This window comes from Plectropomus leopardus, chromosome 16, assembly GCF_026936395.1.
Source record: "Plectropomus leopardus strain MGB_pleo_1.0 chromosome 16, ASM2693639v1, whole genome shotgun sequence".
NCBI lineage: Eukaryota > Metazoa > Chordata > Actinopteri > Perciformes > Serranidae > Plectropomus > Plectropomus leopardus.
The window spans coordinates 5,880,059-5,899,167 of NC_142191.1; the positions used below are offsets into that span (position 1 = coordinate 5,880,059).

The 19,109-nt window shown below is 41.7% G+C and overlaps 1 protein-coding gene across 3 annotated transcripts in view; it reads left to right on the forward strand.

The window, feature by feature from the left end:
• Window positions 1-19,085, forward strand: part of LOC121955080 (bromo adjacent homology domain-containing 1 protein) — a 38,179-nt gene extending 19,094 nt beyond the window's left edge. For all 3 annotated transcript variants that reach the window (XM_088089305.1, XM_088089306.1, XM_088089307.1), the window contains 6 exons: window positions 2,895-4,631; window positions 8,046-8,404; window positions 8,665-8,824; window positions 8,984-9,063; window positions 10,650-10,741; window positions 12,890-19,085. In XM_088089305.1, coding sequence (XP_087945431.1) covers window positions 2,915-4,631; window positions 8,046-8,404; window positions 8,665-8,824; window positions 8,984-9,063; window positions 10,650-10,741; window positions 12,890-13,079 — 2,598 coding nt within the window. In that variant the 5' untranslated portion in view covers window positions 2,895-2,914 and the 3' untranslated portion in view covers window positions 13,080-19,085. The remainder of the gene's footprint in view (window positions 1-2,894; window positions 4,632-8,045; window positions 8,405-8,664; window positions 8,825-8,983; window positions 9,064-10,649; window positions 10,742-12,889) is intronic.
• Window positions 19,086-19,109: the final 24 nt, after the last annotated feature.

Here is a 19,109-nt window from a genome sequence, read left to right on the forward strand (position 1 = left end):
ACAGTCAGACGAAATCAAACATGTTTGAAAAGTCTTGTCTGGCTTCGATTGTTTATGAGTCGTCGGTTGGGCCAAAATCTCCCGTCTTCAATAAGTTCGCACTGTAGAGGAATCTGCACCAGAGCCGCACGCAGCCAGTCTGAGCAGACGCCTCTGAATTATGAAGTTACAGCTCCAGTTCAAAAACAAACTGTGTTTTTCTCTTTTTTTTTGCTTTTATGTTGTTGCTTTAAAACTGTTAAAAAAATGGAAAAATGGTTTAGTCTGTAAAATTTCCTAATTGAAGTTGACTTTATGATAGTTTTTGTGGAGAGAACCCAAATAAACAAAATGTCCAAAAAAAAAAAATCTTATTTACCAAACTTTTAAAACCCCAGCAGACACATACAAGATAATTAAAAAAAAAGTTTTTCCTCACAATTTTATTGGAAAAAAACTATATTAACATTATACGCTAACAAGAATCTTGGTAATTATGTGTTCAGAGGAAATAAAAATAATTTGGTTTGTAGTTCCTCTCTAACTGGTAATTTCATTAACTGATTATAGTTATTATGGGAAGTATGTCTGCAGGAGAAGAAGCTGTTGTGAGTTTGAAAAAGTTTACGAAAGGAAATCTGAATGGTGAAAAATGCATAATTCTGTTTTCGGTACATAGTTTTCTTTGTAGTGCAGATTTGAGTGTGTGTGTGTGTGTGCATGTGTGTGTGTGTGTGTGTGCGCGCGTGTGCTTGTGCGTATTTAAATGCAGATCTTTACCCGTCTCATAAGGCAGACAATAAATCTTTATGACTCAAGCTCCAGTATAAAAATACACTGTGTTACCATTTCCCTAAACACATAAGTGAAGTTATGGTCTGTATATGGACGTTATTTAACCTCTTCTTCGCCTGCGTTCCTTTGAGCAAACCATATTTTGTCTTCTTCAGAGGGGACGGGCGATCTTTAGCAGGTCAACAGTGTGCATCACATAGAAGTGGTTTACATTATCAGAAAGCTGGGAGCATGAAGATTTAACATGCAGCTCAGCACTGTGTGTTTAAGTTTTTTTAGTCATAAACGTGATAAATTGGGTTTTGGTTAGGCACATGCAGCGTGTAGGAGCTCGTGCTGCATGCATGTGATGTCGGACGGTCGTAGTTTCCGAGTCGGGAAGTCGTTCTTCTGACTTTATGTATTCATGTGCTTTGAGGTCGTAAACATGGAAGCTACAAAGACGATGGGATGCATTTTAATGCTCAGAGCTTTTAAACAAGAGGTTGATAGCTGATTCCAGTTTATTTCTATTTTTATGTATTATTCTATTTTTTAATATATTGCTATATATTATACTATATTTTTAGATATTTTCTATATTTTCTGTTTAATCTAATCCTTCTACATTAACAGCAGTTAACATTAATACCATAGTACACTTTTTCACTACTTTTTTTTATTTTCAAATAGTCCCAAGCTAATTATTTGTTGCTAATTGAGTTTAATTGCTAATTGATTTCACAACGCGCTCAGGGAATATTCACCGTATGTTGTGTCAGAGACGTATGCGTGAGACCCTCTTTCTCTACATTACACGGATACTTACACACTGATTTCACACTGTTACGCGCCTGCAGTAAATACGCATTTAGTCGTCTTGTTTATTTGTCTTATTTTCCTAAATATTGCAGCGAGGCCCTTTTGACATTTTCCTTTCAGACTAAACATTTCAGACTAAACAATTGGCTTTAACAAGCTGTTATTTGCATGCTGTGTGCAAACTCGGTGATAAGTCAGTGAATGAATGACAGAGTGCATCGGTTTCTTCTCTGCTACATAAACACACACACACACACACACAAACCCCCGATATAATGAGAGGATCACAAACAGGCACACAATGGCTGAGAGGCCGCCATATGATTAAATCAATTCATTGTGAACACAAAACCATTCGGCTGCGTTTACTCATCATTAAACTTCTTTATGGATGGAATCAGACGTTTCTATCTAAACTGAAGGTTTATGTAAGCCGGTCGATATCTTTGTTATGCTCGTTGTTTCCCGCTTGATTTCATTTTTTCTTGTGCCTCACTACTGTCCACACCACAGAAGCTGAGTCTAGTTTTAAGTCATGGCGATTAAAAAATGTTTTATGTATGTTAAAGGTCCGTTCTTGGTCCATAATACAACTTCTGCCACTCCCTGAGTGTCCGCCCTGAGCATCAATGTGGTTCTAAAATGGCCAAAACTGTGTTGCATGCTGATTTTAAAGGGAAAGTTCAGATCTTTTTATTTATTTCTGTGTGAGTTTTGGCTGGGTGGTACCACAAAAGCTTGTTTTGATCAGATATTAAGTAATACATACTAATACTTTTTGAAAGCTGGAGCGACGTCACTTTTCTTATGTTGCTTTCAGACGCCTTTCACAAGTATTTAAACCTTTGAATCGGGAGCAAATTGGTCTGATTTCTTTCAAAAATGTGGAAAAAAGGCAAAGAGCAACTTGATCCACGTAATGCAGGAAATAAGTAGATTTACGAAATGATTTTAAACAAAGCGAGGGTAAAATGTTGAGGGGGGAAAGAAGAAAAAAGCAATATGGAAAACTAAACCAATAGTCGGATATTTGTATTTATCAGTGAAATCTGATTCGACTGGCAGGATTCTGAGTCGGGTACGGCCCTAGTTATCACAACATTTATCTCCGTGGATCAAATAAAATCTTTGTCAGTAACATGGACTGTATAAACCTTTTTAATTTGACGTTAACGTGCTAATAGGTCTCTTTTCTGTCGCAGTGTTTGTTATTCCTGCAGCTGACAGGAATAAACCGAACTGATCCCAGGAAAGGTCTTTTGATTATTGGTTGTTTTTTGGCGATTTTGAACAAGTTTTGACCACTTGGTTTTTTTTAGGCTCTGCGGAGAAGCATGTGATGACTCACGCCAGGCAGAAGGGTTCCCTCGGGCAGAGCGACGGCAGCGCCGAGTGGTGGGACAACTCCCCCCTTTGGCCACATGGTGGCAATATGGGCGACGCCTGGCCTGAGCGCTCGCTGCGGTTCGGGAGGACCAAGAAGATAAGCGAGATCATCAAAAAGAGGAAAGACATGGCCAAGAAGGTGAACGACAAAAGAGGGCGGACGGAAAAATCAGATCAGCACAGAAAACTCGACCGGAGGCGCGAAAAGAAGCGTGACAGGAAGTTGTATCCTCTGCGCGGGAGGGCCGGGATTTCAGATGGGGAGGGGCTCAGCTGTCACGTCCTGCTTACGCGATTGGAGGAAAGCATCCGTGCACAGAGTTCTGAAGAAAGAGTGCAAAAGGACGAACGCCGACATTTATCTCTCAAACCCAGAAAAGGGAAAAGCAGTGAAAGAAAAGAGGCATTACCAAAAACCAAATCAAAGTCAAGCAGCCCAAGTCACGTCCCACAACCTCGTAAGCGCAGACTGGCCTCGCTCAACGCGGAGGCGGTGAACAGTCTGCTGTTTGAAAGAGCTTCTGACCCTCCGGCGGCAGCTAAACAGGCCCGCAGACAGGAAGAGCCCACAAACGGAGGGGTACCTCTGGACGCTAATCCGACCAGGAGCGGCGTCCCTGGAGGTCTGAAGGCTTCCCGAGGAAACATCAGTAAATCCTCCGCGTCTCACAAACTTGAACTGTGCCAAAGCTCAAAGCAGGTCAAGAAGGCCCGAGCCAGCCGGGCAGAGAGCGGCGGGATGAGTCATGAGAGTCTGGACGCCCCCGCTCCCAGACGACTGGCGGGACTCAACGCTGCCGCCCTGCTGAAGTTAACCAGCTCCTCTGCTACCAGTAAACAGAGAGTGAAACCCACGGCGACCGTCACGTCGGACTGCAAGGCTCCTGTCGCAACCCCAAAACACTCCAGAGTCAAAGACAAAGGGCATTCACAGAAGCAGAAGAAAAAGGTCGCTCCGCTGCACAGCGGCTGCAACGCCTGCAGGAAGAAGGCGGACTTCGAGGCCAAAGTGGAGTGGGAGACCGGCAGCTGCACCCATCGACTCACCAAACCGGGATACCAGTCGCGCAGCATGCTGGCGTATCCGCTAAAGCAAGTGAAGGAGGAGCAGCTGGAGACCGAACTGAGCCCGTATTACTGCTGCCCCCCGGAGGGCTCGGTGGAGTACTGCCACCGTCTCGCCTTCTTCCTCGGCCAGCAGCCGTACGGAGAATCCGACGATCAGCAGCTCGGCTCAGCCATGCCTCCTGTGAAGCGCGAGTGCCTCGTAACCTCACCGTCTCTGACGCATTCCCACCCGCACACGGCTCTGACCCTCAGCCCCCACCCCTGCCTCTGCACCGCCGACCACTGCTTCTCCAGCTACTACGTCCACATCGCCCACCCGACACACACTGGAACAACGTCAGCGGGCCTGGCCTCGCGACCTCTGAACTTTGCCCCGCCCAGTTTATGCCCCAGTCGGATGACTGGTTCCAAGCTGCTGGACCCGAGGGTGTCCCACGGCTCGGGGTTGGCCCACGCCGCCTACTGTAACTCGGTGGCGTCGCCCTGTTACGGCGACGCCTGCGGGATCAGCGGTTACACCTACAGAGCGATGCCTCCAGTCACCAGCAGGGGGTGTTCGTTCAGCACTGGATGCACTGGATGCACACACAGCATCAAAACAGGTGAGTGAACGTTTAAATATTCTGATTATTATCGTCATTATCAACCAATTCAAAATCCAGACGCTTAATGAAAAAGTAAAGTACTGATTAACCCTTTAACACCTGGATCAACATCAGTTTTCTTGTGGTGCATTCAGACGCCTTTCACCGGCATTTTAACCTTTAAAAACTCAGAAAATCAAAAACGTGAGAAAAATACAAGAAGCAACTTGGCAAGAAATATCCTGCAAACTGCAAAAAAATTAATAAAAGGTGACAAGTAAATAATCCTGAATCCTGATTATAAGAGTTTATCAAATAACTAGGGGAAAATGTTCAGAAAACTGTATTTATAATATAGTTTATATAATATAATATGAAATTTATGCTACAGAAAAATATCAGCACTTTCTTGGCCATTTTATTTTTTTTCACTTTACTATTTATTTATTTATTCATTCATTCATTTATTTATTTTGCTTATTTTCCGGTAATTTTCTTGTAACTTTTGGTTTTTTTTGCAAATCTTTGGGCCACTTTTTGTTAAGTTGCTCATCGCCCTTTTGTGATTTTGAAAAAAATCAAACCAAATTATATATTTAAAATTATGCCACAGAAAAAAAACCCATCCCTTTTTGGTCATTTTCATTTTTGTTTGTTTGTTTTTTACTTTTAAAAACAATTCCCAGTAATTTTCTTGTACCGTTTCAGTAATTTCTTGCAAACATTTGGTAAGTTCTTTTTCATCATCCCATCTTCAGGTTTCCAAGGGTTAAACAAGTCAACTTTGCATTTTCAGTAAGATCTGGAGCAGGTGGAGTGTTTTCCCGCTGATTTCAGGTTCATTATTCTGTCACTCCTTTGATTCTTTCATCTTAAGCCCTCAGCAAACCTCTATCCCGGTGTAATCGAGGTATTACTTCCAGAACGAAAGCGTCCTTTGTTGTTAAACGTTTGCCTCGGGCTGGTTGTGTGGCCCAACAAGTGAGAACATTTCTGTTTTTTGTTGTCTTTGTTTTTGTAGCTTTGAAAGTGTCCGTACCTTGAGGCTGTGACTTAGATATTCCTTGATAAGGAGCTTGTGGGTTATATGTGATATTTTCCGTATTAATTGTGTTATATATAGTTGGATTTATGATTAAGATAAAAGGAGCAGGTTTGTTTTTCAGCTGATTTACAAGGAAACCATGCACTTTGCTTTTTTTTTAATGTCAGTTATACCCAAAAGCAGCAACTTTAAAGGGGAACACCAACTAATTTACAAATCCCAGTATGTTATTTCAGCAGCCTAAGAAAGTAAAATCAGTATTTGTGAACATGAGCTCTCTGTCAAAGCCAGAAACCAGAGAGATGAGTCTCAACTTTGATATGTCATAAGTGTGAACTCTGGAGCTGCTTTTACAGGCCGCCGCATTAGGAGTACGTGAGAAAAGACCGCGATCAGGTCAGGCAGTTTTCAGACTTTTCCAGCAGCCGTCGGTCGGCACAGGAAGTCACAGAAGCACCCACATCCTGTCAGATTCGATTCTGATTCATTCAAATCTCATCAGATCCTTCTATCAGTTTGTTCACAGTCTCCAATTATTGTCATTATGACACAGTAACCTTTTCAAACATTAAACAGGCGAGGTGAATCCGCTGAGTGTCACCCCCAAAAAACATACATAAATTCAAAACATTAACCTGTTAAACACACATCAGTCAGTGAACCAGATACTGTTTTTTTACTTAATATGTGCACTTCACCTGTTGGCAAAATGTAGGTTAACCTAACTCACTCTAATAACTAGATTTCTGCAAAAAAACCCAACAAAAAACTTTATAATTTATAAAATTATAAAAGTAAATAAATAAATTAACATAAATTATAAAAAAAAAAAATATATATATATAATTTATGCTTACCTGCAATGGCTGAAGAAGAAAAAAAGAAGTCTTATATTTACGAATATGAAAACTTTATTGTCCACAAATGTGAAAATCTGCCTTCAGTTTCACCATAAAATACATAAAATACATAAAATACAAAAAATAAAAACAGCAGCAGTACATTCCATGTAAAAAGTATAAATATAGGTGAAAAATGTATCTTCAAAAGGTCTTAAAAGGCATAAAATTGAAGTGTGAGACACCTGTAGACTCTCTGTGTAAGAGCGAGATGATGTCATTTAGTCCTTCATTTTTTTAAATTTAAGTTTTTACTGGAATTAAAATTGGTCTACATTAAGCAGCACAGCACACCTTTGTCATTTTCTGTTTTTAGCATTAAAGTAGGATCAAATAAATCAAAAAATAAATTGTAATTATATGTTAAATATATGTTGTAAAATGATTCATACTGTCACAACCTGGCTCAACAGTGTGTGACGAAGCGGGAGACGACACATAGTTGGCAAAGTATTTTTTAGTAAGTAAATCAATAAAGTTAACGAAAGTTGCAGGTGGATATCAGAGTGCATGCTGTGTGAGTGTGTGTGAGTGTGTGTGAGTGTGAACGGGTATGTGAGTCAGCAAAACAATACAAAAACAAATCTGTAGCAGTCTGCAGGCCAGAGAATAAGTGTGCAGGTCTGCTTTAGAGCCTCCTGTGATCCGCCGGCTCAGGTGTGCTGCATTTCTAATCAACTCCTCCCCAACTACCTGGAGACAGAGCAGAGGCAGCAGACCGAAACAACAAACACGACAGCGAAGGGCAACCGTGGGGCCGTAACAACACCGACAATAGTGATATTAAGAAAATGCCAATCCTTAATTGACTCTTTTGAATCTTTTTCCTTGTTTTTCTTTAATTTTATGCATTTTATACACTCTGTTTTATACACTCTGTTTTTCATTGAAATAACCTCAGTAGGTTTTATTTTCCAATATTTTATGCATTCTGTGCATTGCATTTTTATCCTTATTTATTAACTTACTTTACTAGAATTATCAAATGGGTTTTATCCATATGAAGATGCATTCAGTGTTTTCTACTCTGATCTAATTTCACTTTTACATGCAGGTTTATTATGTCTTTATGTCTTCTATTTCTTTTCACTTTGAGCACATTGGGCTGCATTTTTTGCACAAAAAGTGGTATACAAACAAAGTTTATATTATTATTATTATTATTATTATTATTGTTATTGTTATTGTTATTATTATTAAGAAGACAAAAAGAAACAATCAAACAAAAAAAAAACAAAACAAAAGGAAAAAACAACCAAAAAACAGTCCATCTCTTGTCTAAGTTGTTAATAATATTTGGCAGGGAAAAAAACTACAAAGATTATTTCTTGTACCTCTTTCCACGTACATTTGTTTCATTACATCTCCCGTCTGTGTAGTATTTCAGTATAATCACATCCCTGAACACGTTCACACATCGTATCTTTGATCTTTTTTTTACTTCCTTGTGTATTTAAAAGTATAACTTTCCTCTTTTTGCTCTTCCAGAGGGTTATTCCTCCCCTCAGGGTGACCACAGCCCCTCCCTCCTGGTCCCCCCGTCCCTGCCCATCTCCAGCTGTCCTCTCTCCAGCGTCCCCACCTCCACGCAGACTAAACCCCACCTGCTGACCCCTCTGTCGGGGCGGGACCAGCCTCAGGCCCGGTTAAAGCTGGCCACCGAGTGCCCGCAGAGCAACGAGCCCTCCAACGGCTCCCTGTCCATCGGCCGCACTCGGCTGCCGCAGAAACAGCCGTCGCTGCTGCCGAGCCTCAGCGGCACCAAACAGAAGAGAGTGAGCCGCAGACGCGCCACCAACGGCTGGCGGCCCGTTGGGATGCCCACTGAGAGGGAGGTGTTCATCGCGGTAGGTTGTTTGTGAGAAGTGAAGATGAAGATCAGACAGCTTTTTGTCGCTCCTCTTGAGTTCTTCTACCTGATAAAAACCCGCTGCTAGAAACTGCAGCATCCACGCAGCTGGCGTGCAGGAAAAAGCAGCTCTTGGTGGGAGAAGATAATTGTGTTTTGACCGCACACTCCTCGTGTGACAGATTCCTTTTTGTCTCTATAATGAGAATTATGTCTGTCCTTTTGGTGTGTGTGTGTGTGTGTGTGTGTCTGTCTCAGGGAGAGGATGAGACGGCCCTGCGGCAGTGTTATGAAGGAGTGGAGAGGGACGGAGAAGTGATACACGTCAGAGACACTGTGCTGCTGCGATCAGGCCCCAGGAAGAAATCCCTCCCATATGTTGCCAAGATATCAGCGCTGTGGGAGGACCCCAAAACTGGTAAAGGAGGAGTGGAAGGGGGAGATGATGCATAGATAAGGCGGATGGACGAGGGGACATATGGCCAAGATTGTTGACCTGTACCTCTGTGTGTGTGTGTGTGTGTGTGTGTGTGTGTGTGTGTGTGGTGTGTGTGTGTGTGTGTATTTCCTTCCTCAGGAGAGCTGATGATGAGCCTTTTCTGGTACTACCGACCCGAGCACACACAGGGAGGCCGAGATCCCAGCACACACTGTGAGGTGAGGCTCCATTTAATGACAGCTTTGTGGAAAGACAGCAGCAGCACACTGAATAACTGTGTGTCTGCTGTTAAAAACAAAAAACTTAAGTAATGTGTGAGGTGGAGATGTGCACAATTTGTGTTCACATCACCCTAAGATGAAAAAAATGTACATTTTACACGATTTTTTAAATGATATTATTATGATCAAATAATTAACATTCAATAAATTTACATGGTTTTAGAGAAAGTTGAATTATTGTGTTATTGTGACTAAAACTGGACTTTTAAAATACACATAAATATGTTAATCAGACTGAAATCAAAGTCGAACTTCTCAAAATCAGACTAATGCATCCAGATAATGCGACTGGAAGTCGAACTATTCCGTCACATAAACAGTTTAGTCGGACTTTAACTGGACTCGGCGTTCTGCGTGTGCACCCCGTCGTTGCACCGGCCTCCCTCGGTCGTTAGGAAAAGGGACCGTTCGTTACTTAGTCATAGTTTCGCTTAAAAATATGCCAAACGCATTTAAACAAAGTTTGTGTTGGAGTTTGTTATGTTCCAAATTGTAAATATTGACAGAAAGATTTCCATTTTTATTGTAAATGCATATCGGTTATCAGTCTCGTGAACTATTTAAAATTTTTACCAATATCGGCCCTGAAAAACCAGTATCAGTCGACCCCAACACTTTCTCCCAGATTTTATATATTTTATTTAATTTTTTTTCTGTGACATGAATTAAATATTAAATTAATACAATCATAAATTTAATTTTATGGACATTTTTCCCTATTTTCTGGATAATAATCAAATAATCATCCCCTCTATTTTAAATTTTTTTAGATAATGTAGGTAATTCTTGCGCTCTTTTACTAATTTCTTTCAAACTGTGGGTCATTTCTTGCAAAGTTGGTCATTGCCTCTTTTTCCTCACATCTTTTCGAAAGAAACCAAAACAACTTGCTCAGGTTTTAAAGTGTTAAATAGTTGTGAAAAGCATCTGGATGAGCACAAAAAAACTGATGTTCGTCCAGGTTTCAAAGGGTTAACTGACTTTTTGACTATTTCTGGTGCTGACTAGTGAGGGTAGTGAGATCTTATTGACCCGTCGATTAATATTTCTAAGTGATAATAAGCGGGCGGTGATGCATGGTGAAGAAAATAATATGCGAGGAGGAGGACCAGCAGTCAGAGCTGCTGGAGGCATCATTATCTTTGCCAGCAGCCCCGAAACTGTTGAAAGTTGGGCAGCACTTTAGAGCCAAATGATGATATCTCTGCCACCTTTATTTAACAAAGAGTACGAGAGGACAGCAATTCCACCGTTAGAAAGTGAAACCCGACTCATGTTTCTACTCACAGCCGACGTCTACAGCTTGTGTTGAGTAGAGAGTATTTTTTGTTGTTTTTTTTGTTCGAGAGTGGCGGCACGTAGGGCGGAAAACACGCAGAGGCTCAGTCCTGTTGCACACGAACAATTACGGCCTCCTCTGCGCTCACAGTTAAAAAAAAGTGTTGTCATTTCTTCAGCACTCAGCCGCCTCTGTAGGACACACTTGTGTTGATGTGACACTGAACACCCACTGTTGGTTTCAGAATGAGATTTTCGCCTCTCGGCATCAGGATGAAAATAGTGTGGCCTGCATAGAAGACAGATGCTACGTTCTCCCACTAGCCCAGTACTGTAGGTGAGTAAACACACACACACACACACACACACACACACACACACACACACACACACACACACACACACTCAGAGACAGGAATACACCCCAGCCATAGACATTAGCAGAAAGGCTTTTAAAGAGGTTGAGTTCCTTTTAATTAACACCTCAGCTTCTGCGATTCGTGGAAGCCTGTTTTTCTGACTTTCTTATCGCACATCAGTGACACTGCAACCGTTAATGAGTTGGAGGAAACACCGGGGACCGTGTAACATTTGTTAAACATCATTTTCAGATATTATTCATTCATTTTATTTGATTTATTATGAATCAGGGTGCAGAGCATGAAGTTTACATGTAATTTGCACTTGATTTCTTCACAGATTCCACAGACTGAGAGTGCAACCTGTGATTTTTATGCCTTCATGTCAGTGATAGCAGATAGATATCTCAAAAACACATTTAGGGGATGTCCTCAAATTTGGTAAAAATGTCCAAGAATGAACTTATTAGAATTTGGTAGTTAAAGTTCAATGTCATTGTGACTTCATATTCATCTCATTCTTGTGAACATGATATCTCAGGATCGCCAATTTGGCACGAACATCCACGAGGACTCAACGATGAGCTAATTAGAGTTTGGTATCACTGTGACCTTGCATCTGTCTATTTTTATGAACCCAATATCTGAAGATGACCTTGAGGGAGTTCCCTCAAATTTGGCTCAAACGTCCACTAAGGATGAGCTGGTTTATAACCGGTAGTCAAAGGTCACTGTGACCTTGCGTCCATCACATTCTTGTAAACACAATATCTCAAGAACACATTCAGGGAATTTTCTTAAATTTGGCATAAACATCTACCTCAACTCAACGATGAGCTGATAAGATTTTGGTGGTAAAAGGTCAAGATTGTTCTGACCTTGCAAAAAAGGCCTTGAGCACAAACAAACATCCACTTTGATTTAAAGGATGAACTGATTATAACTTGGTGGTTTAATATCAAGGTCACTGTGACCTTGCGTCCATATATTTCTCATGAATGTGATGAAATGTGATATTAAGAAGGCCTGAAAGGAATTTCCCCAAATTTGGCACAAATACTAACTTGGGCTCAGTGTTGAACTGATTAGAATATAGTGGTCAAAGGTCAAGGTCACTGTGACCTCATGTCCTTCTACCTGATATTTAAGGAGGTAAGGTATTTACTCAAATTTCACGCAAACATCCACATGGACTTAAGGATGAACTGATTAGAATTTGGTAGTCAAAGGTCAAGGTCATTGTGACCTTAGCTCGATCTACATGACCTCAAGAATGACTTGAGGGACTTGAAGTTGGCACAAATGTCCACTTGGACTCAGAGATGAATGGATTAGAATTGGGTGTTTGAAGGTCAGAGGTCAAGGTCATAGTGACCTTGACCTTTGACCCTAGGTCGCATTCTTATGAATGTCTTATCTTAGGCTTTGAAAAGGTTTCCCTAACTTTGGGACAAATGTCCGCATAGACTCCAGGATGAACTCATTTGAACTTTGTGGGCCATAACTCAAGAATTCGTACACTGATTATGACAAAATTTCACACAAATGTCGATCAGAATAAAATTACAGAGTTGTAACATTTTATATCTTAAAGGTGAAACATCAGCTTTGACATTATAATGTTCTGCTAAAACACTTTTCTGCACATTATTCTTTGCTATAACTCAGGAACAGAAGGAGACGTGGTCAGATACTGAAGTGGCGACATTTTCGGTGCCCATGTTGAAACTGATTGTAGGGATCTTCTGTGCTGGTGTGTTGAAGATGTGTGTGAACTGTGAAGCATCAGGATTTCAGAATTTGCAGCTTTGCAGCAGCGTCCGTACTTGAATCATTGTCCAGGCAGGGCAGCTTTATTTCTACAGCACATATACAGCAGGGCTACTCAAAGTGCTTTACAGTGCAGTACAACATGAAAACATAATAGAGGTAAGATATAAAAGGCAAATTTACTTAAAATTACTACATTAAAAAAAAACACCATTAAAAATAGCAAAAGTGCAGACGAGGTGTAAAGATAAAACAAGTCACCTCTTATAGCTGCGTATGAATCTGGACAGACACGGGTGTAAACTGTGACTGCAACTGTGAGGTGGTAAATCTATTTTATTCCATTTTTTTTCCAGATATTGTGCCTTGGTGAAGCGGCGTGCCGAAGGCGCCCCACCCGGCAGCGCCAGCATGGTGCCCTGCCGCCCCGACTTCGCCCCCCCTTCCCACCGCTGTGTGCCCACAGACGTCGACCCCGAGCTGGTGTACCTCTGCCGGCACGTCTACGACTTCCGCTACGGACGCATCCTGAAGAACCTGCAGTAGAGGGTAGACGGGAGTGTCGCTGCCGGGAATTAATCATAACATGGCGCCCCCTCCTGCACAGGGCGGGGGGGGGGGACTGAACACCCCTGTCTTTTCTACTGGGGACGCTCACGATCAGAGGGAAGGGGGATGATGGGCTGGTTTTTGAGGAGGGACAGATGAAGCAAAAAGTTATGAAGCACAGATCCCTTTAGATGACTGCAGCGGGGATACGATGCGACAGATGAATCCATGTCAGTCAGAGCACCAATATTTCCTGGTTTGGAAGAGCGAGGAATTCATTCGTCAGCTTGGATTTTTTCAGCTACAGTCTGAGGTGACGCGGAGGCTTGTGTGCGTCCTCCCTCCCCTCGCCTGCCAGGAATGCTGAACACCAGGCTGAACTGGGCGGCTGTCAGGACCGCGTTTCCCCCAAAGCGTCTTAGCACAACAATCATGTTTGTTCCATTTGTAAGCCAGTGGCTCAGGAATGGTCCGGCGCTAAGGTGCTTCTGGGGGAACACAAGCCTGCACTGTCAGCTCGATGTTAACGGTGTTCAACCAGCCGGGGTGAAGGAGCAGCTAATGGAGAGTGTCGTCTTATTTCTCCTGATTTGAGTTTGTCTCGGTTGTGTGTGTTTTTGTGTGCGAGAGAGTGGGAGAGCGAGTGTTGTCAGTGTGGATAAATGGATAAATGTGTGATGGTTTTTTAGGAGGCTTTCAGGCAATCAAACCAAACAAGCAGCTTTAGGGGAAGCGGTGCTCTCTTCGCCCGTCCTCTCTCCTTTGTGCCACAGCGCACTGACACTGACAGAAACATTTTCATCTCGAGTGACGCTCTGCGCAAACTAAAATACTGTACCTGAGGCGGGGTCTGTGAGACGGACCCGTCCTCACCAAACTCTAGAGCTGGGCTTCGATTACTCTTCGTCAGGACACTAAAAATGGCTCTAAATTGATTATATCAGTGAAGACACACACATGACTAAAGCCCCAGTGGATTTTCAAACTAACTTTATTCACAGCCACAGTCCTGGTTTAAAGAAACCCGGTTCTAGAGAGGCTCTTAATGGTCCAATAGAGAACGCTCTTACTGAGGAGCCGATTCGCTCCTGAGCCCTGTGAAGGTTATCAAGTCGAGGGCCATCGTTTGTTGTTTTTCTTTGTTTTCCCTCATATTTTCCCTGTGACTTGCCTTATGACTTGCAGGTAGAGCTTTAGGCAGCTAGTCTCACCACACACAGAACAGGCGTACTGTAACTCCAAGAAAAAGGTTGGACGGACTGACTGACGGCTACGACATGAACACTGGACAAAATGCTCCAGTTTAGGGCTGCAACTGATGGTTGCTTTCATTATCAGTGAATTGTTTTGTTAGTGTCATAAAAAAAATTGAAAAACTAGGAGCAGCGAATGTTGGCATTTTTTTGCTTAAAAGGGACAGTTCACCCCAATTAAAAATACATATTTTCCTCTTACCTATAGTGCTGCTTACTAGACTAGGTAGTGTTGGTGTGAGTTGAGTAGAGATGTCTGCCTTCTCTTCAAAATAATGGAATTATATGGCGCTCAGCTTGTGGTGCTCAAAAATAACATTAAGACAAAATACTGCTTGTAAATCACGCGTTCTTTTGCGCGGTGAAATGGTTGGTGGGTGTAGTTTTGTAGAAGGAAAATAGTTCCTGCATGAAGGTACAAGGTAGATTTATTAGTCTTTTTTTAAGTTTAAAAAATGAAATCATAATTTGTTCTTGATCCTGCTGCATCTCTGGAGTTGAAGGATGAGTTGATTAAAATCAGCAACATGCACAAGAAACCGTTCGGTTTCTTGTGCATGTTGCTGCTGATGGCATCATACGATTCCTGAAGTGGAGTTTTTAAATTTGCATGGGAGTCTTGTGTCCAGTCGGCTCCGAACAAGGTCTGCCCATCCAGTGCAACAGCTTGATCCGTGACGTTAGGGGTTAACCATGTCTCTGTGAAGTTGTGCACTGAGTCAGGCTCAATCACTTCTAATCCATTTTATTCTCGTGTTCGGACATCAGCTAGAAGAAGGTTTGGTAGAGGAACAGCTCTCGGGTCAGCCTCGCCCTGATGCCGGTTCTCCTCCCTTTCTCTGTCCGGTGCTTTCAGTTTCATTTCTCCCCTCTGGTCTGACTGGCCGCTCGGCATATGCCATTGGTGGAGATCCTTTCGCGGTCTGCTGCATCCAGCCCAGAATAAAAAATAGAAAAATATAGCAAAAAAAGTAGCAAGGATTTGAGGAGCTACTGGCTGCTGCATCTACATTTGCTGCTGTCGTCATAGCAACTAAATTAAACTACTCACAGCAAGGTTTAGACTGATAAATAGTGCTACAGGTAGGAGGAAAAAGTATACATTTTTGATTTTGGGGTGAACTGAACTAAGAAATGGTTGTCTGAGTATCAAAATAGTTGTAGATTAATTTCTAATCTATTATTAATCAATTAATGGACTCATAGTTGCAGCTCTAAACTGGTTTAGAAACACAGTGCACTTCACACGTCACAGATCTGCTGTGCTCTAGCTGCTCGCGTTGCGTCCTGAAACGTCGCAATGTCTCTGAAATGTCAATTCTGCCCGTTTTAATTCTACATCCACACCACTTCTCTCCTCCCTCCTCCTCCCTCTCCTGAAGATAAACCAAAGGATGTCACTCGAGCCGAAGTCCCCGTCTCCTCCCTCGCACCTCTCCTCCTCGTCAGCACTTCTGCCCTCGTTCCCTTTATTATATTGCACTAATCCATTCCTTAATTACAAAAAAATGTGTTTTTTTTCTGTTCCAGCCACTAATATCTTACCGGGGGTGGGAACATAATGTGTGTCATTTATATGTGTGTGTGTGTGTGTGTGTTCGTAGCGAAGGAAACAGTGAGGATATCATGGCTGCTTTTTGTCAAACTGTATATTTCTATTCTTTCACCTGTAGAGGAGTCGGCCAGCGTTTTGATGCACAACTCGTTGAATCCCACGGAATATATACAGTATATATATATTACTAGAGTCATTCCATTTGATTTCTCAATCAGCTCTGACATACCTATATAAATATACAGTATATATATGTATGTATCCACATTGTTAATGTGATTTAGATTGCAAAAAGGCATCTGAACGGAGGCCTGACGCGCTGTGCGGACAAACGTAGCACCATGTTAGACGTGTATTTGGATTTGATGTGGGGGTTGGGAATGTGTGGGAGGGTGTTCGATACTTAATTGAGTGTTGGTGTGTGTCAGACCGCACTCATTCATTGCCTTTTAACCTGCAAGTGTTTCACTGTCGCTCAGAAAACGAGTAGCGTCGGAGTGTGTGTACCTTTAGAAAAGAGTACCCGATTGCTTTCCTGCACTGCAAACGCCCCGTTCTTCAACATTGGATTAAAAAAAAACAACCCTAAAGCCATCTTTAACTTTTTCTCTATCTGAGCAGCATGACTCCGAACCCAAAACAAAATCAAATCCTGATGATTTTTATTTCTATAAACGCCCAGAAGAGGTATTATATATTCTCCTACTTTACAATTTCTCCTTATTAAGAATATTTTATTATGTCGATTTCCTAAGATGGCATATGCAATATATTTTTAGACTTACTATTTTTGGAAAATGAACTTAAAAAAAAGCAAGAATATGCATTTTTATTTTATTTCAAATCAGTTTTGAAGTCATCACAGCGTTAATTGAGATTTGACCAAATGAAAGAAAGAGGAGAATGAAGGGACTGGATGCCGTCACATGACCTGAGGTTGTAGATAATGAGAAACTCTCCCTTCCAGGCGATTTCTAATGAAGTGTACATATCTGAATCCAGGAAGCACCGGGCACTCTTTAAACAAGCAGACAGCCAATGCACAGTGTAGTATTTTTGCAAGATCTGTAATGATTATATTTAAAGTAAGAAAAAAATAATATTTAAATGGAGTAAACAATACGATATATTAAGATTTCGATTTAACTTATTTGGAAATACTGTGTCTAATTGATTAACTTTATCCTGTTTCTTTGTGCTCCAGGATAGAAATGATTTCTGTTTTATTTGTAACTTATGAGTTTAGAAATTAAAATGGTTGAGTGGCGGTTGAGATGTAAATGTTGTTTAGTTTATATCGTTTAGTTGTCAGGGGGTGGAGACCAGACCAAAGCACACCCTGGCAGATCGGAGGGCAGAGGCGGCCCGCGGATCGCAGGCAGAGATCTGATTCCACTTTGAGACACTTAAAAAGTCGAATCTGACCTGAGACCTGCGGGAAGAGACGACTTCTAGCTCTCCTGCCTAACCTGACTGACCTTAAGTGTGACGTTTGGGAGAATGCCGTGGCAACATGGTCACCTGAGCTTTTATTGATTCGTCCTGTTAGGGGGGAGACAGAGACAGACGACCTGAGACAGGACAGGATGTCCTCTGGGCTCCAGGTAGAAGCTCCCCCCTCAGGCGCTGGCTAAAGACCAGTTTCCATCTCTAAATGTAGCCCAATATTATAGAGGAGAGTTTTCAATATGAAATTAGGGACTGTAGGAAAACTATTAGGGAGGTCAGGGCGGTGAGAAAAGGTGCAGAGTAATGTATTTTAACTGTTTCAGAAAAACAGGTTTTGCTTCAACATTGGGATTCTCAGTGGAGTGATAAACCCAAAATCCTGTGAGCCCCCCCCCCAAAAAAAGGAAAACAGGCACTAAAGTTTTCAAGTCAAGGAGGACAAAATACTCACATTTCTTTTATTTATTTGGATCACATCACTAATGATCCTTGTGATGTTATAATTTGGAATATAACAAACGCCAACACAAAACTTTGTTTAAATGCCTTTAGCAAATGTTTAATCAAAAATGAAATTTCAGCATTAAATACAGCAAGTTCCCAGCAAATTTATTAAAAATAATTAATGAAAAATGAATAAATAAAAATAGCTCCCTGATGTTTTACAAAGTAAAACTTCCTCCCATGCTGACACTTTCTTTGCACTTTTTAATTAATTAATTTTATCTGCAATCATTAAAATAAAATAGCGATGCAGATAATCGGCAAAATGCCAAATATCGGTCCCAATAATCGGCCAGACTGATAATCTGTCGACCCCTTCTTTATGTTACTGTGGAGGGCCTTGCTTTGTTTTTATTTATTAAAATGAGTTTAGCCCCCCTCCCCAGCTCAATAATTTTCATACAGTCCCTTATTTAAGTAATTAAAGCTGCAAGGTTTCTGAGCAGGCTGAGAGGAAATTTAGGTGTTTTAATGTAATAAATGAGTCGGTCAAATTGAGGATTTGCTGGAGAGCTTCTCCCGACATCTGAATCAGCTGCCCACCGTTGCCTTTCTCCCAGATGTGCATTGACAGTGTTTGACCCCTAGAGGGCAGGACTCCTATGTGACCAGAGCATCTCATGGCCCAAAGCTGCTTCCTCTCCTTTTTCCTCTTTTCCTCGCATCCTTATCCTCCTGGAGAGTGATGCAGGAACTTCCTGGAAAAAGGAGACGAACGCTCAGCGAAGGAAGTTGCCGTGACTCATCTTCCCAAGTGCTGGCGAGCCCTGCAGAAACGCATGGACTAGATTGTATGTTTTTATTTATGTGACTTAATTTCCCAGCAGCTTTGCATGGACACAGTTGCATCCAGCCAGCACTCGGGAGGCAGACGTGTAGGGTCGTCCACGGCGGCGGGGGTCAAACACTGAGTGACCTTTACTGATGCCACACAGGAAGTGTGTTCACTTCATGAGTTCAAAACGCACCCGACCAACCCATGAGATTCTGCTTTCTGTGTGGTCTGTATTGATGCTTATTGTCGACATATATTTTGATATATATTTGGAAAAACTGGGGGACATTACAGTAAAAAAAAGTCTAGATATTTTTGGAGTAGAGAAGCAACGTGTGTATCAGATTATTGTCACTTTGTCATGCTCTCTGAAAATCTCTTGGATTTTTTTGGAAAAATTATATAACATCCCTACTGATTTAATGTTCCATTGAAAGAATATTTATAAATTTTAAGTCCTTTGTGAACATTTTGTGTATGTATCTTTATTA